Genomic DNA, 22,997 nt, shown 5'->3' on the forward strand with positions numbered 1-22,997 from the left:
CATCAGCACCGGCATCAGCACCGGCATCAGCACCGGCATCAGCACCGGCATCAGCACCGGCATCAGCACCGGCATCAGCACCGGCATCAGCACCGGCATCAGCGCTTACCTTGCTCTTGACCTCGATGACGGGCTCGGCGGATCGCGCCGGCGTGCGGTGGTGTTTGGCCATGCTGTCCGCACCGCCCCGCGCCGCCGCTCCCGCGGCCACGGGGGATTTTCACCGGCCATGACGTCACCGGCGGGCCGGCCGGGCGGCGCCGCGCCATTGGTCGAGGCGGGGCTCGGGGGCGGGGTCGGCGCGGCGCGGCGCGCGGCCGTGGAGCGAAAGGGAGCGCGCTGACAACGTCGCCATAGCAACGGGGGCGGGGGCGGGGCCGGGAGGGGGGACCCCCGCGGGCGGCGGGCAGCGTGGGGTCGCAGAGACGTCGATCGTGGAATGCTCCGAGCCGGGAGGGACCCGAGTGGGGCCACCCGTAAATCAGACCCTGAGACCGAGAGCGGCGTCCCTGCGCTCCCTGAGCTCCGGCAGCCCTGGGGAGCTGTTCTGCGCCCACCGCCCTGTGAGGCAGAACCGTTCTCTGACGCTGTCTGACCCTCCCTGATGCAGCTCCGGCCCTCAGTGCTTTGCCCAGGAGAGCGTGGCCAGGAGCTGCTGCAGAAGGACAGGGAGCAGAGGGAAGCTCTGGGTTTAACTCGGCGGGTTTGCTCACAGGGTAATTGAGTTAAGGTCAGACAGATAATCCTGCTGTCAGCGGGGTCAGCACTGACGCAGGCAATATTGACAGAGGGCTTTCAGAGCCCTTCACCTTGGTGTCTGGTGAACCGGGGTTCATTGCTCACGGGACACATGTGAGGCTTGGCTCCTGCTTTGCGTTGTGTCCACAGAGTCAGGGCCTTGAGCTGAGCAGCCCCAGGGCCACAGCCATGTCCCTACCCAGGGTCACCACTCTGGGGACAGCAGTGAGGGCTGCCCAAAGGCTCAGCAGCCCCAGGCCCTTCCAGCACTCACCCCACAGCTTCACCCCGTGCCCACCTGAGCACAGGTCACAGCCAGCCAGCAGCAGGCAAACAGCTTCAGCTGGGGACGTTCTCAAGGGCGGCCTCGGGTGCGGTGCTGGCTTTCTTCTGAGGGCCGTGGTCCTCGTTGGCCAGGTGGGGTCAGCTCAGGCCGCGGGAACAGCCCAGCTGCGGGCAAAGGGCGGGGAGGGGCCTCAGCGCAGGACCCTGCCCATGCCCCCTGCCGCGGTGGGGCCCGTCCCTCAGCCCGCAATCCCCGCACGGCAGCTCCGTGCCCGGTCCCCAGCACGCGGCCTGCAGCCAGAGCGGTGCAGAAGGACGGGGCCGTGTGCCTGGGCCTGAGGGCCGCTGCAGGGAAGCTGCGACCTGAGGGAGCCAGGCCCTGGAATGTGGGGCTGAAGAAACCACCGCAACGCGACGTCACCGCGACCGGCCCGGGGTTACCGGGTTACCATGGTGACGCGGCTCCGAGAGACCCTTCCTCGCTCCGCCCCCCGCCGCGCGGCACGCGAGGCTGCTTCCTATTGGCCCACGTGTCCGCCCCCTCTACCTTCGCAGCCAATCGCTTGCAGCCACCGCGGCGCTGCGGTCGGACGGGGCGGAAGTGGGCGGGGCGTGGAGGGCGGCTATATAACGGGTGGCGGCGGGGGGCACCTCCATACGCGCGCTATGGCGGAGGAGCCGTGGCTGTCCTTGCTGGTGCGCAGCCCCGCGCGGCGTCATCCTGACCTGCGGCTCCGCGCCGCGCCCGCCTGGAGCGTGCGGCGCCTGAAGGCCGAGCTGCGCCGCCGTGCCCCCGGGGCGCCGGTAAGGGCCGCGGAGCGGGGGGGGGGGGGGGTGCGGGCTGACGCAAGGCCCGGATGCGGTTGCGGCACCGCGAGACCTTGGGAGCTGGGGCTGCGCGGGGCCGGGATTCCGCGTGGGTCCCTTGGCGGCTCCGTTCGCTCGGAGGAGGTGATGATTTCTGTCTTTCCGTTTCTTCAAGGCTGAGGAGGACCAGAAGCTGATCTACTGTGGGAAGCTGCTGCTGGACCATCAGCTCCTGCACGAGTTCCTGCCCGGGGTAGGATCGCTGCCCCGTCCTGTACTGAAGCACTCCGGCACGGGGGAACTTCTCTAATGTGTCCGTGTGTCTCTCAGCAGGAGGAGCTGCACGCTCTGCACCTGGTCTACAACCAGAGGACTCCCATAGATGTGCCTGAGAGCAGCACGGAGGTATTTACGCTGAGTGGAGGCACCGCTTTCAGTGCTGGGGCTGTAGGTGCTCACCAGTGCTGCAGGTGTTTCCTGTTAACGCTGTGATGCTGTTGATGCTTAATGTGTGAGAATGTAGTTAAATTAAGCTCAGAAACTGCTGGCTTAACAGATGCCATCAAAATCTGCACTGACTGAAATATCCAAGTGTAAGGTGGTTGTAATGTGCTTCCTCAGGGAGCGCTGCTTTCTGTTCTGCTTAATAACATAGGGTCTGTCATACCCAGATGGAGGCTGCTGTGGTCAGTGGGGGCAGCTCTCCTTCTTTCAGTGGCTGTGTGTGGAAGAACAGATGTAGGTGAAGATGCGTTACCTGCCCTTTAATGACTCAGATGGCAGAGGGGAAGTGAAGGGCTGGTGTCATGAGTTATTGGTCCTAAATGCCACTGTCCAAACTTTCTTACTTCTGAGTGTATGTGCTGAAGTATGTAGAGGTGTTTATACTGCCTGGACTGAGCAATTTTAACTTTTCTGCCCGTGTTGCCAGATGTGAGTCACCCTCTGAATTCCGTGCAGCTGTTTCACCCCAGAGCAGCTCTTGAATTATGTCTGTGTGCCACAAAGGGGTGTGAAAGCACAGACTCACGGTAGCTGATAAGTTGGTTTGTCTTGAGCACAGATCCCTTAGTTCTTTTTCAAGTTGTACTTCTGTAACCAGGTAGGACCTGAATGGGAGTGAAAACATGAAATGTATGTAGTGCAGGGTGCTTTATGTACAACTTAAGGGCTCTAAAATAGAGATGGAGGTGCTTTGTAGCACAGGGTTAGGTGCAGTGTCAGTGTTGGGGCACCTGGGGGAGCCGAGTGCAGAACAAAGAGTGTGAGATGTGAAACGGTCCTCTAAAAGAACTGTGTGCAGTGTGGTGTAATTGTTTGCATGAGATTTGCATGGTGTTCTGAACAGTCCCTCAGGTAGCTGTGGTTGCTTCTAGGTTAAAGCTGCGCAGCCAGAGCTGATGACAGAAGCTAGACAAGAACCAGCTGCTGCTTCCTCAGATGGTGGAAGGCTGAGATGCTCTCCTGGTGGTCAGGCAGCAGCAGAAGCCGGTGCCAGGTAAGTCCACTAGTGAGGCCCTCATGGGGTAGGCCTGCTTGGGCAGTGTTGGATGCCAGCCCTCATATGTGCACTGAGGCATATGTGCAGTGGAGAATAGGCCGGGGGTGCTAAGGATGCATGAACTCCAGTTTATTTGCTGTAATAGCAAGTCTTGCTTTTATTCACTGGGAGGAGATGTTTTTAATACTCTGAAGGGAAGAGTTTTTGTGTCAGTGCAGGAAATAGTAGAAGCCATCTGATGTCCTGCAGTAAGTGGCTCTTGTGGCTTTTCTGGTTTTTAACAAATGCTTAAATTTTGCACAGGCCTGAAACACCTCAGCATGCTTTCCAAGCTGTGCCTCCAGGGTTTTCTATGTACACAACCTACAGCATGCTTCAGATGTCCTGGCTTCAACAGATCTATGCGAGGCAATACTACATGCAATAGTAAGTCTTCCTGAAGCTGCTAATGGAAAGTAGAAGCTAATAGAAGGAAATACAAGAAAGGACTGCTAGTTTTCTTATGGTGTGGTCAGAAGACTCAGTGCTCTGCTGCTGTGCCCTGCTTTTCTGCGGGAAATTTACTTCTGCTCTTATGTTAGCTCCTTACCATATTTTTTGACTGCTGAAAGTAGCCCACAGATGGGAAATTGGTCTTAGAGATAAAAGCAAGAACTGTAAGCAGCCTTACAGAACACCTTCAGGTTGAGCAGAATAACTTTTTGTGAAGGTATTGTTAACATGAAGGTGTGTGGTTTGACTTGGCAGTCATGAAAGCATTGTCTTAGGCAGAGCCAAAATTTGTTTTGAGCCCTTGTGAAGCACAACCCTTTCCTAAATTGTATGTGCTCTGACTTTGTGGTTCTGAACTTCTAAGGTGGACAAGTTCTGAGTGTCTGTTCACCATAAAAAGATTTAAGCCACATTTCTCTGGTTTTCAGCTTGGCTTCTACTGCTGCATCTGCTGAGCCCTCCTCCCCACGGCGCTCTCAGGAGATCCCAGTGACACCCCCAGCTCCTCTCCCAGCCCCATTTCCTGCACACAACCAACCTGGGGAGCGGAATGCTGCTCCGCAAGCAAACGAGGTGGCCAACCAGGACTTAAGGATGAACGCCCAGGGGGGTCCTCTCATGGGGGAAGAGGAGGAGGGTGGCCATCGAGACTGGTTGGACTGGCTGTACTCTGCAACGCTGTTCTATGTTTTTGTCAACATCATCTATTTCTACTCCAGCATCAGCAGATTCCTCCTGGTGATGGGTGGCACTGTTCTGATGTATCTGTAAGTGCATAGTTGGGATATTGAGTGCTGTCAGATGTTGCAGTGAAGTGCTGCACCCTGGGGGGAGGCGAGCCTTCTGATGTTAGAGCTTTATGGGGATTGTGTACCTGGGGAAAGTGAACCTCTCATCTCACCCTGGCATACCTCAGTGTTCAGCAAAAATACTGTTACAGCCTCTGGGTTCAGAGAAGAATGGGTAGGTGATGGGGAATGGTCTTGCCCTCTCTTCTGGTGTAGTTGACTTTCCTTTTTGGAAGGCAATTGGAAGACCAAGTAACTCTTAGTGTAAAGCCCCAGCAGTTCTCTGAAAGTTCAGTGAAACAACAGACAAGGGCTTGAAATCTTGGGAGAGAACCTTGCGCCTTCTCTGTAAGTCATGTAGGCACATGGGTTTTTGTCACCTTCTCAGGAGAGAAGACAAAGCTTAGAAAGTGATGTCCTGAGTTGCTTTTAAGCTGCTCTAGAGGGGAAGAATTGGGGATAAATCTCTTAGGAGTACAGTACAGATAGCCTGCCCTTGGGTGACATTTTTGGGGTGTCTGACAGAATGTCCCCTCATGTTTGATCACATGTGAGATAATGGGTGCAGGCCTGTGAGTTCCTGTCAGTAGCCTCAGAGCTGAAACTGCAGCAGCTTAAAAATGCACTTTGATATATTCAGACTTGTAGAAAGAAGGCTGATGGCTTTGTCAGGTCCTTAGACACACTGTTGGTAATACCCAAATAGAATGTTGTTGAATTACCCTGGTGTGTCAGGGAGGAGTCGTGTAAGCAGCATTAACACAAATACTTGCCTTCCCTCAGGCACCATGTTGGCTGGTTCCCCTTTAGACAACGACGAGCTCAGCCTTTCCCAGATAACATTCCTCCTCAAGCTGCTGTAAACCAGGACCAGAACAATAACTTACAGGTATTGCATTTTCCAAAACATGGGCATGCAATGAAGTTTTTACTGTTTGTACAAGTAGTTTACTAATTATCCAAGCAGGGAAAATTCTGAATTTTTGTAGAGAAGCATCTTCTGTGTGGAATAATTGCCAGCCTGCTTCCTCTTGTGGAGTATGAAGTGCTGCATGTAATCTCCTACTTGTTAGCTATTGGAGAGTGGTCTGTTGCAGTCTAAGTTCTGTAACTGAACTCAGGTCTGAGTATGTGAGCAAGTTGAGTCCTGCATTTCCAGTGACGCTTGGGGTTGTTGTCAGTGTTTGCTGAGTTCCTTGGCTGTGAAGGAAACAGCTGACCAAATAAACCATGCGTGCGTCTGTCCTGAGCAGTATATTCTTTCTTTGGTTGTTGGGGTTACTTCAGTAGAGAAGCACTGTGTAGGTTTTATATTGACAGTGAAAATCAGCTTAGCACCTGATTCTCATAATGCATTTCTGCAGTGATTCTCACTGAATGTTCTTCCTTTCAGCAGGGAGGGAATGCAGGCAGAGCAGAGGAACCTGAGGCCCTTCCTGATGCAGGACAAGTTCTGCCAGAGCTGCCACAGAACAACCCATCCCTTATGAGCACAGTGTGGCTGTTTTTCAAGACCTTCTTTGCATCCCTCCTTCCAGAAGGGCCCAGGCTGACCCGCAACTGACGTGGCACCATTTGCTTTTGTGGAACATCAGTGAGCAGAGCAGATGCCAATCCCAAAACAGGAGTGAAAACGTGTGGCATTTCTCTGGCCTTCACTGACGAAGCTGCAAGAGGCCTTAAGTTGTTGCAATACAGGCACAAGATGGTTGCCCTCATTCCAAAGAATTTTCTTCCATAGCATTTATTGGGTACCCATGTACAGGCTTGGCATTGCAAACTTGTGCACTAAATGCACAGGCTCTGAGCACGTGTGCAAAGATGTTAGAGAAGCAAATTGCTTCTTCTGTGTAATGCGATTCCTGTTGGAATGTGTCAAATGCTATTTAAATTACACTGAGTGTAATATCTTAAATTGCTAGATAAGCATTAGCAGGTTTTTAGGAAAGATCTATTGTTAAATTGCTTCAACAATATTTTAAATTTTGCTTTGTAAGTATTTTCCTATGAAAGATGCATTGTGCCATTTCCTTGGTGAAAGGGGCAGCTGGGGGGCAGTGGAGCTGCAGGTTTCAAACTGCCCAGCAAGTCCTTCATACTCAAGGCTGATTTCTTCTCTGCTTTCAAATAATGGGAGAAGAGTTAAGTGCATTCAACTTCAATCAAGAATTTATGCAAGACTTAAATTTACTGCTTTCAGTTATAAAATCAGAGCAGACTGAGACCTGTATTTAATGTAGATGCATTTTCACTCTGGAGCAGCTCTGTTGGGTTTGTTTCCTTTGATGCGGTTGAGGGCTTTGATTCAATAAAAATTTGCAGTCACTTATCTGTACTTGTGTGTGCTCTACAGCAGGGTGCACTGTGTGCTCTGAACTTCTTGACCTTGGAAGGCCACGAGGTTTTGGGTCAATTCAGGGTAAGCACCACCACCAATTTCTCAGTATGGGGGGGTAAGGAGCTCCAGTGCACAGCCTGGCCTTGTGCAGGGTGACAGGCTGATGTCCCTGTGCTGCTCTCGGGGCTGGTTACTCCAGGGCAGTGATGTTTGATGTTTGTGGCACTGTTGTTGTAGGTGGAAACTGTCTGGCCCTTCCCTTCCTGCAGGGAGGTCAGTGCCCGGCAGTGCCCTGTCCTTCCCTGCCCTCCTGCTGGCTGTAAAAGGGCTGGGAATGGATGAGGAGTCTTGGGCAGAACGTGGCTGATGCTGAGTTATTCTGTCTTTAGCCCCCTATTGAGGGCAAGTTAGAGACCAACTTTTAAAGGGTCTGATAGTGATAGGGCAAAGGGGAATAGCTTTACTAACAGGAGATGTAGGTTAGATGTCAGGAAGAAATGATTCAGAGGTTGGTGAGCCCTGGCACTGCTACCTAGATCTATAGGTGCCCCATACCTGGTGGGCTCTGAGCTAGTGGGGGCCACCCAAGCCATGGCAGGGGTTGGAACCGGTGGGCTGTAAGGTCCCTTCCAACCTCAGCCTCTCCGTGATTCGCTCACGAGGACTGCTCTGAAAGTAAAGCCCCCTATTTTGTTATACTGGCCCCTCATGTCAGAGGTGGATGTTGGTATGGCAATAGAAGTTGAACTTTCCCACTGATGTTGATGTGCAGCGGAGGGGCAGTCTGACCAAAAGCCATCTGATGTGGAAGTGCACATGGAGCAAAGGTGTCACAGAATTGTTAAGGGTGGAAAAGAGCTCAAAGGTCATAGAGTCCAACAGTCGGCCTGTTCCTACCATTCCTGCTCCCGGCAAGGCTTCCTCACCAGGACTGCTGCTTCCCTGCCCTAAAAATGAGAGAAGAAATCTTTGTTTTCCTACAGAGAAACCGTCCTAGAATCGCCCTTCTTCCACTCAAAAAAGGGTCTTTTTGAGAGGCATAGCGTAAGTTTCCATTGCAAAATGAGTCCTCACTGATTGCAGCCATTGGTGGATCCTGGGTGGCATCTTAAAGAATGCCATGGAGACCTGTCCCCTTGGGGACTGCTGGTGGACCTCAGCCCCAGTGCTGGACCAGACCTGAAAAGCCAGCAGGGAGTGGGGCCATCATCCTCCTGGTGACATCAGGTAATCTCCATGTGGAAAAAATAGCACCCGCTGACATTCATCAGTGCTTGCTGAACGTTTATGAGACAAAACAGTGGATGTGAGCATGAAGAGGCAGTGAGTGATGACACACAATGGGACAGTGGGTCTGCTGCTGCAGGTTGTTATAAGCGTGGCATGTGGGCTCCTGTTCATCACTGCTGAAAACGTGCAGCTGATGGTGGTGACCATTGAAAAATAGTGTTTGGTAGCTGTGAGTTTGCTCCATCAAATAGTCTTACTATGCAGGTCGCTGACCGGCAGTGCTCCTGCGGGTACTGGAGGCCGTTCACTTTCTCAACTCAGGAAGAAAACAAAGCTCAGGGCGGGGGCTGCCGGACGTGGGCTGCTGGAGGAGACGTGCTCAGCCCTCCGTCAGGGACAGCAGTGCCTTGCTCAGTGCTCTTGCAGCACCCTGAGTTCTCACCTTCACCCGTGAGACTGATGGCTAAGGGAGGTGGTTCGTGGGTCTTGCTGAAATAACTCAGCCTTCCTTTGTCCTGCAGCTTGATCTGTGATGGTTCCAAGGTGCAGGGGTTGGTGGCGTGCAGGGCAAGTGTGCACAAAGAGCGGGTCTGGATTTGGGTTTCTAACCTTTCCTAAACAGAGATTTGCAGAGAAGTAGGAATTCAAAGCTTGGAACGTGTGTGCAAAAAGCAAATGATGGACTGGCTGGAGGCAGTGCACGTCCCAGGCTGCTCCTTGCACTTTCTCCTACTCCCATTTCGCATCCCTCATTCTCCTCCCCCTGCAATGCAGTGCATCCCGAGTTACCACGGCCTTGGCAGCTGCGGGAGGAAGACAGCACGCGACCAGACAGGGCTCAAGGAAACTATGGGAAGATTAGGAAATGTGTGATGAGTTTTGATAAGTGGAGGAAGCAGGTCACGTCCTGCTCGGAGGTATGAAAGCAGCCTTCTCCACACTCAAGAATCAGCTGCTCCTGTTGGCACGCACTGCTCCAGCCAGGGATGCTGTGGGCTGGAGGGATGAGGCTGGGGACGGCCAGGATCTTGCTGATGCTCATCCATGCAGCAGCAGCCTGTGAGTTCGGGCCAGTGCCATACAGCGTCACTGGGATCGTCTGCAGGATGACCAAGCCCGCAGCGTTGCTGTGTAAGTGCTGCTGGCTTATTTGGGGCGGCAGGTTGAACCATGGGCACTTATACTGCCTGAGCTGAACAGGAACAGCTTCCCTAAGGAGCTAGAAAATGGTATTCGCTCTCTCTCCTCACTACAAAGTTTTACTGTTGATATGTGCTGGGGTGGAAGAACAGGAGAAAATGAGTGCTGGGTTTTCTTCCTTGCTGCTGCAACATCACCTCCTGGGGCTGGTCTGCACAAGGGGGGAGACAGGGTGTCTCTGCTAGCATGGGTTGGGGTTTTATTGTGAGGGTTTGGGAGGCTCTGTGCATATGGGAAGAATTAATGCTTCTGCAAAGGGTGATCACAGCCCCATCCTAGCTCCACCGGTGGTGCTATGTGCAGAGAAGGATCCTGGGCTGGAGTAAGAGAAGGGATTTCTGGAGGGAAAGAAGTCCTGTACAAGGGAAGAAGTACATCTGAGGCTGATACGGGCTGGATAGCTTTAGGAAAACACGCACAGAAAATTCAGACTCTGAAGGTTTTCTTTAGAAACTCAGTAGCTGACAGTGGTATGCGTAAGCAGCCACAGAGCAAGGCACCGCAACAGCTTGTGCAGCGTGAGGACAAGCGCAGCCTTGCCAAAATCTGTCCCAATGGTACGGTGCAGGTGAGCTGCGGGGTTTTTCTCGGTGTTTACTCAGAAGCTGCTTCCTAAGCCTAATGGAAATGCCGGGGGTGAAATGCCTCTGCGGGGCTGCAATCCCAGGTGCAGGCTGACCTAGCGGCCAGGAGATGGCACTTTGGTATCTTTGTTCTTCTACTGACAGTGAACCAGGAGACAGCACGGCTCATTCAAGCTGCGTTCAAGAACGCCAAATTCCCAAACATCACAGGGGAAAGGTCCATGCGGCTCCTGGGCACGGTGGCTTACACGCTGACCAAGTGAGTTCCGCTGCAATTCCATGCCACGGGAACAGCACAACACTGGGAAGGGAGCTTTGACCCAGTGGTTACTGCTGAAAGCAGGTCTCATGGTGTCTACCCATGGGACACCGTCTGGGGATGATAAAGGCAATGGTGCAAGCACAGGTGGATTTCCTGCTGTGGCTGTTGCTGAAGAGGAGCACTGAAATGAAGCTGGGGTTCTTCCAAAGCATGTTGCTGTGTTCCCAGCTTTGAGGGCTGGCCACGAACCGGGTTCTCTTTGCTTTTAGCATCCAGGTCAGCGACTTGTCCATAGAGCAGAGTGAGGTGGAGCTCAAGGAGAACTATGCCATTGATATAGCCATCAAAAACGTGACAGCCTTCTTCAGAGGGACCCTGACTTATGGCTACGCGGGGGCCTGGTTGTAAGTACCTGAGGGCCAAGCAGCCGCAGCCTTGTGGCTGGGACCAGCTGCATGCTCTGGTGTGGAATGTCTTCTCTTCTGCTCCTACAGCCTGCAGCTCTTTCACTCGGTTGATTTTGAAATTGAGTCTTCCATCGACCTCCAGATAAACATAAAACTGTGTAAGTATCAGCTGTTGGCCACAAGCCATAGGGAACGGCGAGCTGGGCTGTGGGCATCTGATGGCATGCAGGGCTGGAGGTGCTCCCCACTGCCCTGCACACACAGACTGGGCACAGCTGTCCCCAGCTGTCAACTTTTCTCCTTCTTTTGTGCAGTATGCCAGGAGGAGCAGGTGGCTGCCGACGCCTCGGACTGCTACCTGTCCTTCCACAAGCTGGTGCTGCACCTCCAAGGAGACAAGGAGTGAGTCTGTTCCCCTGCATCCAGGGTCCCCCTGCTCAGCCACTGCTCCTGCTGTGGGGCCCTGGCTGCCCCTGACTGCTCCCATCCCTGCAGGCCGGGCTGGCTGAAGCAGTTCTTCACCAATTTCATCTCCTTCACCTTGAAGTTTGTGCTCAAGAGAGAAGTATGCCTGCAAGACGATAGCCACGTGTTTCAGTGGCAAGCAAAAGGAATCCACAAAACAAGGTGGTGCTGACACTGAGGGCGCTCCCTTCCTCTTGCAGGTGTGCAAAGAAATAAATCTCCTTGCCCAGGTGATGGCAAATTTTGTCCATGACATCGCAGGTAAGCACCCTCGGTTTTCTCCTTGTTTCCTTTACGTGCAGCTTTAATATTTGAGTCCCAACAGGACAGCAACCACATCCATTAAAATAGTCCCTCAAAAACATGCATGGGTTCCCACTGAGAGCCAGAAGCAGTGTTGGGGTCAGCACTAGCACTCAAAGGAGTGAGTCCCCTGTCCCATCCCAATGCGTGTTCCTTTTACAGCTTCCAGGTCACCTTCTGCAGCATGTCCTAATGCTGCATGCTGCAAGCTCTGCTGCTGGTGGTATTTTCAATGTAAGGCTTTTGTGCTTTCTCCTGGCAGAAAATTTTGTCCGAGATGAGGCCATTGGACTCGATATTTCCCTTGCATCAGATCCTTTAATTAAAGCAAATTACCTAGAATCACACCACAAGGTAAAGTAATTCGGGCTCCTCGGAAACCAAAGGTTTCCTGCCCACGGTGTTTGCTCTGAGTCCAGCAGCCCTTCCCCTTGCCACCACTGCTGGCAGATGCAGCTGCTGACATTTTGTCCTGTCTCCCTGCTGCATGTCCTTGCCAACACAGTCGCTTTCCTTTCAAGGGCCTCGTCCTGTACAAGAACTACTCTGACGTCCTCAGCGACTCTGTTTTCTCCCCATCTCTGCTGTCCGAATCCCGAATGCTGTACTTCTGGTTGTCTGAACACATCCTCAACTCCCTGGCTTCGGCAGCTTTCCTAGATGGGCGCCTGGTGCTGACCATCAGAGGGGAGAAGCTGCAGGTGACTTGCAGGGCTGGTTCCTCAGTATTACATGTGCACTCGGTCAGAAATTGGTACATCCATAACAAGTCCACACTAGCAGGTGGTGCTATCCCTTAGAGGGACATCAGCTGACAGAAAACTTGACTTCTGGGTTGTAAAGCGGTGTGTGATTTTTCTGCGGTTCTCAGAAGGGTGGTGGGTTCAGGAGGAACCGTGCCTCTGGCTGCAGGCTGCGCGTGCATCTTCTGCCACATCCAGCATCTCTTAATTTCTTTAACAACCTGTTTCTGCTTTGTTTCTGAAGGCGCTGTTTGAATTTGAAGACACAGAAGCACAACAGAAGGCAGTGCGTTTGGTAAACTTTGGTTCTACTCCGAGCATTTTGTGTCCTTCCCTGGACAACTTAAGAGTTTTGTGTTGGGCTGGTGGAGAAACCAGAGGCTGGAGGAGAGAGAGATTGTTGTGCTTTTCAAGGATTTCTCCATCCTCCAGGTTGACACAGATTCCTTGAAACCAGCAGAGCTGTTGGCCTCTTGTGATGTGGGAAATGAAACTGTATGGGAAGTGGGTCCGAAATTGGGAAGCAGTATGACAAAAGCCTGACTTCTGTTCCTTATTTGACCAGATTTTCCAAGGCAACTCCTATAATGATTCTGTGGCCAAGGTGTGGAGCCTCGCCCTTCCTGAGATCTCTCTCCAGCCCGAAGGGACAGTTGTGAAGTCGTTGGTAGCAGTGGAGATCAGTATCCTTTCCCCGGGAGATGAGCCCTTGACAGTTCTATACATGGAGAAGGTCAGTTCTTGCATATCCTGACTGCCAAGACCTTTGGCCAGATCGCCGGTAATATCTGGAGGTGAAGCCAGAAAGCATTAAACTCTGTATTATAGAAAGCAAACCAGAATATCCAGATAAGAGCTCCCTGCTGTAAGGCAAGGAGAGTTACATCTGTGCATCTCTGTGCAGGAAATCACGGTCACTGTCCAAGCTGCCTATGTGGAAAAGAAACTCATTTTGCGCCCTCTGGATTCCAGGTGAGTGCTGGAGTTCCTTAGGTATTCCACTGCTTCATTGAGCCCCCATCTGAAAGCACTACAGTGAAGATTTCTTCGTCCCCTATTGCTGTTTTGCTTCCTTTTTTCTTCCCTTCAGGATAGAGTTTAAAGTCTTTAACTGCACAGCTGATCCAAGTGGAGTAAGTCCTAAGCAAGTATTCTCTAGGCCATCTGCTGCTAAACTACAACCTCACAACCCTTCTGTATGAATTGTCTGGCTTTCAGAATGACCAGCCCGTAAGAAACTTCCTGCAGAAGATGATCTCCGCTGTTGGGATCCCAGAAGTGATTTCAAGTGAGTTTTCCCTTCAGAGAAATGCCAAAGTACTCTGCAGAGCACTTATCATCAGTTCTCCTGTACCAATTTGCTGAAGAAGTACGCTGATATCTCCCCCATCTTGGTAGTGGCAAGGGAAGAGGGGATGGAATTACACTTTTCACGTTGCTGGTGTGAATTTCTGCTGGGCAATGGAGAAAGAACCACCTTTGTGAATGGCTGGGATAAGGGAAAGGGAGTTTCTGCCAGGCTGAAGGCACAGTTAGCTTTGGGCAAGATAAGGTCACAGCACATGAGAGCAGCAAGCCAGGATGGCCATAACCATAACTGGGTGGTTTTCCTGATTCTGTAGAGATCGAACCAGCTTTAACCTCACTGATGAACAGCAAAGGGCTTCATTTATTTGAGATTAAAAACCCTGAGATCATCACAAGAAAGGTAAGCAGAGTTTAGAAATACCTGGCTCTCAAAGCCTTTAATGGAAGTACGATAATCCCAACATATAGCACAGAACACTAATGTATTTTTTCCCCCTGCATTTTTAGAGATACCTAATTGTACAGCTTGACTTTAGCTTCCCCAACCATTTGCTGCTTAACTTCCTCAAGAAAACGTTATAGAACCGGTCTCTTTGTACAAGCAGATTGGGTGTGAAACAAAATACAAGTTGGTTTGAATCAGCCTCTGCTGAGTTCTGTTTTGTTTTCCTGAGAAGCCCTGCAATTTCCATGCAATTGCATCTCCACTGAGACTTGTCTTTGCGAAGCCCTTGATGCTTTTATGCCAGGATCTTTAAAGGGGATCCCAAGGAGCTTGCAAGTAAGGGTTGAATTCTTGAAGGCTGCGGACGCTGGGTTAACAGTGGGAGCTAACAGAAAGAGGCTTGGCCCATCTTTTGGCATCTCTTGTACGGCTGAAGACGTGAGTTTGGAGAGCAGTCTGTGAGCACACACACCTTGTGTCCTGGGTACACCCAGCACCATGTAGAGCCGCGGGCAAACCATGCTCGTGCTGTTGAGCTAATATGACAGAAGTAATAAAAATGATAAGGAAGCCAAGGAGATGATGAGAGTAAGTATCTGCTCAGGCAGCAGGATCCTATTCCTTCCTCCTTGTTTATCCGAAGGGGCTCAGCTCTTTTGCTGTATTGGTTCATTCCATACTCTGCTCAAAGTGCCAAACATAAGGACGTAGTGACGATCACATCAGCAAAGGCAGAGGGTGACATTCTCCTCATTCTGCCCCATACTAGAGTGGAAAAGGAACCTCCTCCCTTTGCCAACTGTAGTTTGCTCCGTGGCCGAAGGAGCACTGGGCTCAACCAGCTGCCTGACAGCACAGTGGGAGCTGAGGAGTGTGATTTGGCTGCCTTGGAGCAGCTCTGCTGCAACATTCCACCTCCGCTCTGGCTCGCAGAGGGGAAACCTCCCGTCTGCACGGCTCCGTCTGCTGAAGCTGGGGGCGCCGGGGCGCGCAGTGCAACCCCTCGCAACATGGCGGCGGGCGCTGAGGGGACTCCGGTGCGCGGGAAAGCGGCAGGGCAGCGCCTCGCGGCTCGCGCGGCTCCTGGCGTGGAGCCGGGTAGCGCGGCACGAACCACGTGCTTTCCCGGCAAAGCGGTTCTCAGAAACCGCGGTTTCACTTTTGGGTCAGCCGCGGCGGGGCGACCGTGAGTACCGCGATGGGGGAGAGCCGGGCTGGACCGACACTGAGGTGAGTGCTGCGGGTGGGTGTCCCGTGCCTCGGGAGGCTGCGGGGTCACCGTCCTCGTCCGTCCGTCCGTCCGTCCGTCCGTCCGTCCTGCGCGGGGCTGCGCGCTCTGTGCCCTGAGGGCGGAGGAGCTGCGCTTGGCACCTGCAGAAGGCTTCGGGCTGGTGGTGACCGGGGGCTGGTGGCCATCGCGTCCCCTCACAGCATATGGCTGAGACCCCATTTGGGGCTGTGCGTTGGGGTGTGCGCGTCCCCCCGTGACTTGCATCCCCTCATCTCACTGAGGTGCTGTGTGTGGCCAGAAAGCAGTGGGGCAGGTGGCTGTGGAAGCCCAGCACGGCCCTATGGAGGTCTGGTGACCAACCATCGCTTCCTGCTGTCCCACATGGAGGTTTGAAGTGCTGCTGGGCACAGCTTTGCTCTCGAGGCCAAACTTCCTTCCCATGAGGGAAGCCGCATCAAGATGGCTCATTCTGAAATTACCCACATCGGTTGCTCCAGCCTGAAGGGAGAAGGCGAACGGCAGATGCTGTGGCTTTCTGTGACCGAGCGAGGTATGAGCCGAGGGGCTTTTGGATACCACTTTGCAGGAGGAGTGTTTGGCCCCTTTGAGCCGCCAGGCTGCCCTTCTGGCCCCACTGACACACCAACAGCATGTAGTGTGGGGATGGAGAGCAGCCCATGGGGGTCGGCTGCCCCTTGCCTCCTCAGCTCCCCCATCTGCACTCCAGGCTGCCGTACCCCCATCCACCCTTTGTGGGTGTTGCTGGCTCTGGGTTTTGGTTTTACCTTTCTTTTTTTCCAATGCGTGGACTTTGAAGCGGCCAGGTGTGCTGCGTTGCCGAATCTGGATCCTCTGCACACACAGTGCAATCTTTCCTCAGCCCATCCATTCCCACTCTGTTCTCACTTAAATCCCGTTCCTTCTCCAAAGGAAATAAAGGTCACTTTTTTCTCGTGGATACAACAGAAATAGTAAACCGATATTTCCCTTTCTCCCAGCGTAATCAGGCTTTTTGCATTTAAATAACATTTCTATTGCAAGAGCCTGAACCAAACCAAGGAAAGAGGTTATTCTGGTTGAAATTTGCCCTCAGAACCATGGAATTGTTAAGGTTGGAAATGACCTCTGTGGTCGTCTGGTCCAGCCATCCACCTCCCACCCAATTACCCACAAACCCGTTCCTTTGGAGCAGCCCCCGAATGCTTTTTGTCCATCACCATCTGGCTGTGGATTCCGGGAAAGGATAACTCCATGGTGTTGTTTTTGTTGGGTGCAGTGGCACATCTGACTTGCTTACTCACAGATGCGTTGATGCTGGGGGAATTCCTGGCTGTTCTAACTTTCATTTTGCATTGTCTTTTGCTCTCTAAAAGTCCCGGAGGGCACCAAACAGAAAGCAGTACGTCGTGAATTCATGACAGACGATGTTGTCTCCCTGCTCCCTTATGCTGTAGCTTCTCCTTTGGCTTTTGCTGCTGCTGCTTCACTTCTGGGTGAGCTGCACACGCTCCAGGAGCACGCAAGGAGGTAGATTTACAACAGATTTGCAAGGGAGCTTCATCCTTCTGTTATATCTCTGGTGGCAAGGAAAGGTGAGCGTGCTGAGGTGGGGGCGTGTGTTTTTGCGCTGCGTTTCTGCAATTGAAGAACAAGGCTTAAAGCTTTGATTCCCCTTCTCAGGTTGTTTTGTTTGCACTTTATATAGAGCTCAGAGGCGTTTCACTGCTTCCCATCCTTTCTGGTGGTTGGGCAGGCGTTGTGCTTTCGCTTTCAGCAGACTTTTCAGTGTTGTTTTGTCCCTGAAATGAATCTTATGTTAATTCGTGTGTCTGTTCTTTGCCTGAATGGCCTTCAGTCATCACTGATGCTAAGGTCTGGTTAGTGTTATTATTTTCAGTATGGTCTTATTAAGTATTTAGCTCTCAACCAGCTGAGGAGTGAAGTCAGAGCACTGCTGTCTGCAGAGCTCTGTGTGGGGAAAGGAAAACACAGATGATGACATTCAGTAGCACTCTGCTCAGGCTGCTGGAATTGAAGTTGGCTGTGCAGGAAACCCTTTTAGTCTGCAGTTTGGTTTGAGTGGCAGCTTATATTTGAACACTGGTTATGTCCAGTTTTCTTGCCATTTCCACCAGGAACCTTTTTGTTCTTGTTAGTATAGTGAGTGCCAAGGCACTGTGGGGGGATTTGTACAGTGGGATTTTATTTCCTTTTTGATGGACCCCAGAGCTGCCTCACTTAGTGTGTAACGCTTCCTGAAAGTATGGTCTGGGCTGGGAACCCGGGTATGGAGCTCTGCAGGAAAGATTCTGTTGTACAGTACATGGTGGTACTGCAAAATAGACAACTGGTGCCATAGTTTTCATTTAAAGAGTCAAAGATTAGTGACTGCTTGATGGATTCAGCAGCTCCTCCCAACTCAGTGTCAGCTACTGGAACCCCACTTATTATAACCTTTAAAGCCTGACCTGTCAGCCTGTTGTTCACCCACTGCGTTGTGTTTTGCCTAGCTGTATGGTGGACATTTTATCCAGAAGAATAGTGTGAGAAACAGTGTGAGGAGCAAATGAGAAAACTATTCAGCCCAACAGGATTCCATCCAATCTATTTCACCTAAGAGGATGCTTCCATTCAGCAGCGTTACCAGCTTTTTGTCCTTATGCTGAGCTATACTGGCCTCTGTCCTACCCCCAGTCCTGCTCTCACCTGCATAATTCAGCCCCCCTAGGACACACTGCTGCTGGGTTTTAGGGCCATTCCCTCAAGCCCAGCTTTTTGCATGCAGAAGGCAGAGGGTAGAAGGAGAGGATTTGTTGTGGTGAAACACTGCGGTTCAACAGCTATAGATAACCAAAGTCCAATGCTAAACCATGTTGGCAGCTTGAAGCTGGAGCTCTTTCACTTGTTCTGTTTTCCCACACCAAACACATGTAGTCTTGGACCTGGAGGGATCATCCACTCCAGATACAAGACAGAGAATCAGTGGGGGGTTGTGTTTCTCAGACTTTTTTGTGAGGTTGGTAATGGTAGTGGTAGTTAGTACTGGCTTTAGACATTAGACTAGGGCAGCAAGGTGCTAGGGACAGCCCAGTGGCATGCTCCTAATGCTGCCTCACTTGTGCTAGGGTTTTGCTGTGTTTGGAGGTGTGTGAATGTAATTAATCCCTTTCCTCATCCTTTCCTTGCAGTCAGAGTGGCTGAAACCAGTCAAGTTGAGTGAGGTGAGCAGCTCAGGTCAGGCAGTGACACCAGGGAAGCTATGAGTCTCTTGAGATATTCTTGTAAAGCCTGTCTTCTTCATCTGTATCTCGCACTAGGCTGAGCCCTGTGTTCTCATCACATCAGTGACAGATCCTCAGATGTCCAGATTTTGTGGTCACATCTGGTTTGAGCTGGAGATCATCCAGGTAGGGATGATTCCACAGAGATGGAGATGGAATCCATCAAGGAGTCACTGATCTTTGACCCTTCAAGTGAAAACTATGGCACCGGTTGTCTATTGTGCAGTACCACCATGTACTGTACAACAGAATCTTTCCTGCAGAAGGAGAGCTCCGCAGCTGAGCCCAGGATCAAGGACAGAGCTTCTAGATCTGTCACCCATGTAGCTGCCTGTACCTTTTCATGTCTACTCTGCTCTTCATGTCTGCTCTGTTCTTGTTTCTCCTAGGGATCCACATTGAGTGATGGTGCTACATACAGGCATGCACCATGTGTTGAGGTGCTGCTGCGTGCTGAAACTCTGCCACTGGTGACCACTTCTTTGGCAGGATATGGAGGAAAAAGCAACTTCGTATTTGCATATACTGCTGGATTGCACCTAGAACAACTGAAAGGAGGCTGACTACACAGCAATGCAGGTAGGAGAACATGCGTGCATGGCTTTGTTGTTGGAGGGAAGTGGAAGAGATTGGTGGTGTTGTACCAAAGCAGAAATGTAGTGATCATCCCCACAAAACGAGTAGCAGGAATAGCACTGTGAGCCCTTGGGGGTGGGAAGTATCTTACTCTTAGAGTTCCAGGCCTCCCTAGAGGAGCTGCTGCATGCAAAAGATGCCTTTGGTATTATATTTGGCAGATGGTCACTGCCTCAATACAGCAGAGGAGCCTGGCTGCACCTGGAGAGCCTGACTCATGTTGTTTGCACTCGTCCATTGCAGCACAACGCAGCAGGCAAACACAGCAGTCCTTGCACCGCCTTGTGTCCGGGCTAGGATTTGCCACAAGGCAGATAAGAAGTGCTGGGTGGACCAGGGGGGTAGAACAAATCCTGCTCAACAGCAGGACTGCGGGGTGAGCATCTCTCGCTTCCATGCCCATCGCTACCCTTTCAGCTTTCATCCCCCCAGCCCACACTCCAGAACGACGATCTCAACCTGGAAGCAGCTGTAGCAAGCATCCGCCCCCAGCTAGTGGAGTTCCTCAGCCACCGTCCCGACTGGCTGCTCGCTGCCTCCCAGCGCTTCCTCCCCATGGCTGTCCTCAGCAGCTGGGCAGGTGTTGCTGACCGCAGAGAAAAAGTCTCTGTGCTCCTCGACCTGCTGGAGAAGGCCGGCCACGCCACCTGGAAACAGTTTGCACAGTGCCTGTGCATGGAGTGTGACCTGCCCCTGGAAATGGAGATACTGCTCATGAGTTCTGCAGGAGAAGGTAGGTAGCAGGGGTGGACCAGCTTCCTCTGACTGCTCTCCTAACACAACCGGTGTCTTGGCCTTCTGAAGGCACTGATGCTGCCAAAGCCCTCAATTATGCACTCAGTCAGTGAGAAGTGACAGCCCACTTCATGCTGCTCAGGCAGCTGCAGGCAAGCCCAAGCCACCTGGTAAATGAGCTACCTTTCCTTCTGGTTCGCCCCTCGCACCATAATCTCTGGAAGAAGAGCAGTCATTTCAAAAATGCTTATTGCCAGCAAACAGCAGCACTTCATGTTTTTGAGAAGTGCTTTTTCACCACGGCTGGTGTTGGTGGGCTCTTTCTCATCTGAATCTGAAAACAAGTGGGTTGCTTACAGCATTGCTAGCATCACCTCGTTTTGAATGCCCCTCTGCAGGCTGGCAGTGGACTGGGCTTTTGCAGATGGGGTGTTTGAGCAGGGGAGAAGTCCATTAGAATGCAATACACGTAATATATTTCTCTTCTTGTCCTTCTGCTGGGTGCTGGTGACCAGCTGGCTGTGATTGCCCTTTCAACAACAATTGGCCTGATGTGAGTTGGAGAATATTTGGATATTTGGCTTAGAAATGTAAATTGAGAGTGAAAAAAAAATAGTTATAAAAGCTAAAACCGATTAAAAATGCATGCTCCCTCTCCAATAAAGCTGAGATGAAATGTTTTGATATATGTGTAGAAAAAATTAAGAACAATCCTTTATTTCCATGGATTTTTAACTGCTTGGCTTTGGTTTTCCTGATCCAGGAGGAAAAGAACTAGAAAAGTCTTAAAGTACTTGCAGAAAAAGGAAAGCACTTCCCCACATCCCTCATTTTTACTTGGAAGCAACGTCTTTGTAGCTGACACAGTCCCCTCTAGAGTGTAACCACTGCACTGTGTACCAGGGTGTAGGCACACACGGGGTGTGCACACTATGAAGACCTACAGTACCAACCCAGCTGTGCTTATACCTCATTGTATTGCTTAACTGGGGCCTAACTTCTCCTCTGCTAGCACCCTGCATAGCAGGAAGTGATGAGATCTCAGCAGCCTGTATCTAACACCCTGCTTGCAATAACTTGCCATTACTTGCATCAGTCAATGGTTGCAGCCGTTAGTGACCAACTTCAGCAGCTGTTACTTTTGCAGAAGGAAGAGATCAGTCAAGCAGCAGGAAATTGCACTTAGGACTGATGTGGCCTTCACCTCAGGACTAAAACTGAAGCAGATTTTCACCTTTTAGTGACGTGAAGTATCATGAAAAAAATGGTTTCTTCAGGTTTCAGTGTTGGCTTATGCCGGTTAAACTGCAGTGTTACCATTTTAGCATCACTGCTCCTGCTTGAGGGTGACTTGGTTTGGTTTTGCTCTAGTGTGATTTTAAGGGCAGCCTGACCCTGTGCATGGCAGGGGCTGTCCCAGTCAGGGCAGAAGATGGCATTGAGGAGGACACCCTTCAGAGTAGCAAAGTGGTCTTTAGCTGGGGAAGATGAACTGTGATTGCCTCAGCTGAAGTGACTCTTGGGAAAACGTGTTTCTGACTGCATGGTGAACCAGACTGGGACCACAGCTTGTGGTGCTTTGCTTTATGTGGCACACAGGGCAAGAGTCAGCGCATGAAAGATCTTGAATGGATTTTGTGCGAGGCTGTGGCATGGCCGCATTTGCAGCCTTGTTCTTCATTGCTTTGTGCTGATGCTAAAGGTAGAAATACCACAGCACTGGCCTGCATTTCCAGCTGGAGATGGCAATGAAGAGAACTTGTGTGTGAAAGCTTCCCATCTGGTTTTGGGGAGCCATCCTCTGGGATGTGAGTTTACCTAACTGTTGGTATGCAGACTCCTGCTTGGTACGAGCAGGATCTCCCTCAGAAGTTTAGTGACTGTGGGGCTGCCAGGGAGCTCCTGCATCTCCAGCTGCCTCCTTCACTGCACAGCATTGTGCTGCCATGCAGTGAGTCAGAGGAGGTCCTTGCTTGGGCTGAGTTTCATCCCAGAAACAGCTCCTGTGCAGAAGCAGGGAAGAACGGAGCTTCTTTTTGGCTGCGTTGTGGTTTTAGATTAGCCAAAGCTGCTTGTGCTCTGACTTTGCGTATGTCGTACTGAACAGCTGTTTCACACCTTGAAAGCAGAGGTTAATTGTTAATTTGAGCAAGCTGAGAGGAGATCAGATGGGGTACCAGAAACCTGGCTGTGTTGCATCAGCCCTTACACAGAGCCTTGTTAGTATGTCTCTGTCTGTGTTGTGAGCTACTTGCTCTTTCATTTTATCTGATCAGTTTTCAAGAGCAGAATGATGGCAATAACTCTTAATTTCCCATTCAACTCCTTTAGGTAACTCGACTCAGAAGCAAGAAGTGCACACAGATACAAGTGACCAGTCCTCTGTGCCAAGAGGTAAGGCTGAAACAGACCCATAATGCTCTCAATGGTCTTAGAACGTATGTGTTCTGCCTGTGGGCTGGACAAGACTACAAATGTCCCACATACTGGCTACAGCACTGGCAAAGTGATCGTCACGCGTTGTAACTTCAGGTTTGTTTTTTCTGGTGGTGCTTTCCAGATAAACATCTCCTGTTTCATTTTCTTTCCCTGCATTTCAGAATAGCCTTTTTGGCCCTGGCTCTGATGGGGAACCCACTCAGTTTCTCTTTCCAGGGAATCTCCCATCCACTGTGTGAAACCCCCACTTTTTACAGCTATGCTATGGTTGGCTCACTGAGAAGTGGAGGAAGTTGGTTTGGCTTTTAAAGAATTATCAGACAGACTAACCTGGAGTCAGTCCAACAGAAATCATTCTAGGATGCGGGAATCTGAGCTTAAAATAATGCGTGGTAATAAGTCTAGGACTATTTTCAGGGATGAACTTAGGACTGTGGACTTCCAGCTATGCAAACTGTGAAATGAGGGATCCCTCCTCTTCCCCTAGAGCTCTGCAATGCCATCATTGGACGTGGCATCATTGGAAAATGCTGTTGGTTTGGGGGCACCACTCAGCACTGTCCCTGCACTCTCACGTTACAGCTGCTGGAAGAACTGGAGGCTGCTAGAATCTGAATTGCCTCCTCAGTCTCCAGGTTTTCAGCCTCCAGAAATGAAAGAGCAGCCCAGGCCCTCGCAGTGTGAGGAATCCCTCAGCAGAAGGATACACAGAGGATGTGATTCTGACGTCCAGTTTGCTGAGTGTTTGCAGCAAAAGGAATCAATCCTGGTCATCTGCT

At 51.3% G+C, this 22,997-nt stretch overlaps 4 protein-coding genes across 13 annotated transcripts in view; 3 read left to right on the top strand and 1 right to left on the bottom strand.

Moving 5' to 3' along the window:
• Positions 1-1,187, bottom strand: part of PARD6A (par-6 family cell polarity regulator alpha) — a 5,006-nt gene extending 3,819 nt beyond the window's left edge. For 2 of the 3 annotated variants that reach the window (XM_042877102.1, XM_042877100.1), the window contains exon 1: positions 110-173. In XM_042877102.1, coding sequence (XP_042733036.1) covers positions 110-172 — 63 coding nt within the window. In that variant the 5' untranslated portion in view covers position 173. Of the gene's footprint in view, positions 1-109; positions 174-1,036 lie in introns of those variants that run through there. The other variant, XM_042877103.1, reaches the window with a different exon arrangement.
• Positions 1,188-1,689: 502 nt separating this feature from the next.
• HERPUD1 (homocysteine inducible ER protein with ubiquitin like domain 1) lies at positions 1,690-6,940 on the top strand. 3 transcript variants are annotated; one of them, XM_042877097.1, is made up of 8 exons: positions 1,690-1,827; positions 2,006-2,083; positions 2,161-2,235; positions 3,207-3,328; positions 3,635-3,757; positions 4,252-4,590; positions 5,395-5,500; positions 6,005-6,940. In XM_042877097.1, exons 1-8 carry the CDS (start codon positions 1,690-1,692, stop codon positions 6,173-6,175), a joined length of 1,152 nt encoding a protein of 383 aa, XP_042733031.1. In that variant the 3' UTR covers positions 6,176-6,940. The 3 variants fall into 3 exon arrangements, with proteins under 3 accessions (XP_042733031.1, XP_042733033.1, XP_042733032.1); XM_042877099.1 differs by having other exon boundaries at positions 6,008-6,940; XM_042877098.1 differs by having other exon boundaries at positions 2,164-2,235.
• A 1-nt stretch (position 6,941) lies between these two features.
• LOC122183252 (cholesteryl ester transfer protein) lies at positions 6,942-14,095 on the top strand. Of its 3 annotated transcripts, none has more exons than XM_042877096.1 (17): positions 6,942-7,030; positions 7,933-8,176; positions 10,108-10,222; positions 10,495-10,629; positions 10,720-10,790; positions 10,947-11,034; positions 11,128-11,197; positions 11,298-11,358; positions 11,663-11,754; positions 11,922-12,101; positions 12,388-12,438; positions 12,709-12,876; positions 13,048-13,115; positions 13,234-13,276; positions 13,362-13,431; positions 13,766-13,851; positions 13,959-14,095. In XM_042877096.1, the coding sequence occupies exons 2-17, from the start codon at positions 8,065-8,067 to the stop codon at positions 14,031-14,033; spliced, it is 1,485 nt and encodes a 494-aa protein (XP_042733030.1). In that variant the 5' UTR covers positions 6,942-7,030; positions 7,933-8,064; the 3' UTR covers positions 14,034-14,095. The 3 variants fall into 3 exon arrangements, with proteins under 3 accessions (XP_042733030.1, XP_042733029.1, XP_042733028.1); XM_042877095.1 differs by lacking the exon at positions 6,942-7,030 and adding an exon at positions 8,954-9,310 and having other exon boundaries at positions 8,090-8,176; XM_042877094.1 differs by lacking the exons at positions 6,942-7,030; positions 7,933-8,176 and adding an exon at positions 8,194-9,310.
• A 939-nt stretch (positions 14,096-15,034) lies between these two features.
• Positions 15,035-22,997, top strand: part of NLRC5 (NLR family CARD domain containing 5) — a 36,060-nt gene continuing 28,097 nt past the window's right edge. For all 4 annotated transcript variants that reach the window (XM_042877202.1, XM_042877204.1, XM_042877203.1 and 1 more), the window contains exons 1-4: positions 15,035-15,126; positions 18,798-18,987; positions 19,477-19,777; positions 22,111-22,173. In XM_042877202.1, coding sequence (XP_042733136.1) covers positions 18,982-18,987; positions 19,477-19,777; positions 22,111-22,173 — 370 coding nt within the window. In that variant the 5' untranslated portion in view covers positions 15,035-15,126; positions 18,798-18,981. The remainder of the gene's footprint in view (positions 15,127-18,797; positions 18,988-19,476; positions 19,778-22,110; positions 22,174-22,997) is intronic.

This window comes from Lagopus leucura, unplaced genomic scaffold (genome assembly GCF_019238085.1).
Source record: "Lagopus leucura isolate 7727_CA_CO unplaced genomic scaffold, USGS_WTPT01 Super-Scaffold_100017, whole genome shotgun sequence".
Classification (NCBI taxonomy): domain Eukaryota; kingdom Metazoa; phylum Chordata; class Aves; order Galliformes; family Phasianidae; genus Lagopus; species Lagopus leucura.

Coding starts and splice junctions, on each gene's coding strand:
- HERPUD1 (XM_042877097.1), top strand. CDS start 1,690: ATGGCGGAGGAGCCGTGGCTGTCCTTGCTGGTGCGCAGCCCCGCGCGG. Junction 2,236..3,206: donor TGCCTGAGAGCAGCACGGAG/GTATTTACGCTG, acceptor GGTTGCTTCTAG/GTTAAAGCTGCGCAGCCAGA. Junction 3,758..4,251: donor AGGCAATACTACATGCAATA/GTAAGTCTTCCT, acceptor TCTGGTTTTCAG/CTTGGCTTCTACTGCTGCAT.
- LOC122183252 (XM_042877095.1), top strand. CDS start 9,166: ATGCTGTGGGCTGGAGGGATGAGGCTGGGGACGGCCAGGATCTTGCTG. Junction 11,755..11,921: donor ACCTAGAATCACACCACAAG/GTAAAGTAATTC, acceptor TTTCCTTTCAAG/GGCCTCGTCCTGTACAAGAA. Junction 13,852..13,958: donor CTGAGATCATCACAAGAAAG/GTAAGCAGAGTT, acceptor CTGCATTTTTAG/AGATACCTAATTGTACAGCT.